Below are 719 nucleotides of genomic sequence, written 5' to 3' on the forward strand. Positions count from 1 at the left end.
TCAGTCTGCTCTCCGCATTGCAGCAGAAATGCAGCCAGCTCCATGCAGTGTCTCAGAGCAATGGCAGGTTGAACTGCAGGTTCCTGCTCCTCCTCTTCCTCCTAAGCGCTCCGCCAGCTCATGCGCCTTCAGCAGGAGCACGTCGTCCGCCATCGCCGTTTTAGCTTCGTTCTGAAAGAAAAATTCCCTCAGTTCCCGCTCGAATTGAGGGAATTTCACTCGGCGCCGCTTGGTCGCACTCAGGTCGACGTGGCTGAAGTAGGAAGAAGGCAGGTTGCGCAGTCGGGCGAGTGTGGCACGGCTGACCCGGGCCTTGAAAGTTGCGTAGATCCACTCGGCAAGCATGGGGTTGTTCATGCCAGGATTCTGCTTGAGCGTTAGGTGCAATTGGAGCTTTTGTTCTAGCGTCAGACAGGTGCGAGGAGACATGGCGAGCGAAGAAGGCTTGCGGTAGGCGTTGAGTGTTGAGCAGTGGTGCTTTGAAGAGTGTGTGGTGTGAATCAAATAAACAGGTGAGACCTAATTTGGTCCCAAAAAATGTGACTCATATACCTTGTATGCATATAAACAGAGATCATACAAAAACTAAGTGAAATATTTGGTAGCGAGAAAGCCTGCATCAAATAAACGGCATGGCTCAAATAGAGAGGATCATATAAACAGGTTTGACTGTAGCATAGAAATATTTCTAGATTTTGTTTCGTTCACTTTGCACGACG

General features: G+C 49.8%; 1 protein-coding gene across 1 annotated transcript; it reads right to left on the reverse strand.

Moving 5' to 3' along the window:
• PHYSODRAFT_343094 (hypothetical protein) lies at nt 1-429 on the reverse strand (the record flags this gene model as incomplete). Its single annotated transcript, XM_009541620.1, has 1 exon — nt 1-429. One exon carries the CDS (start codon nt 427-429, stop codon nt 1-3), a length of 429 nt encoding a protein of 142 aa, XP_009539915.1.
• Between the last annotated feature and the right edge of the window lie 290 nt (nt 430-719).

The sequence above is a fragment of the Phytophthora sojae genome (genome assembly GCF_000149755.1).
Source record: "Phytophthora sojae unplaced genomic scaffold PHYSOscaffold_27, whole genome shotgun sequence".
Classification (NCBI taxonomy): Eukaryota; Oomycota; class Peronosporomycetes; order Peronosporales; family Peronosporaceae; genus Phytophthora; species Phytophthora sojae.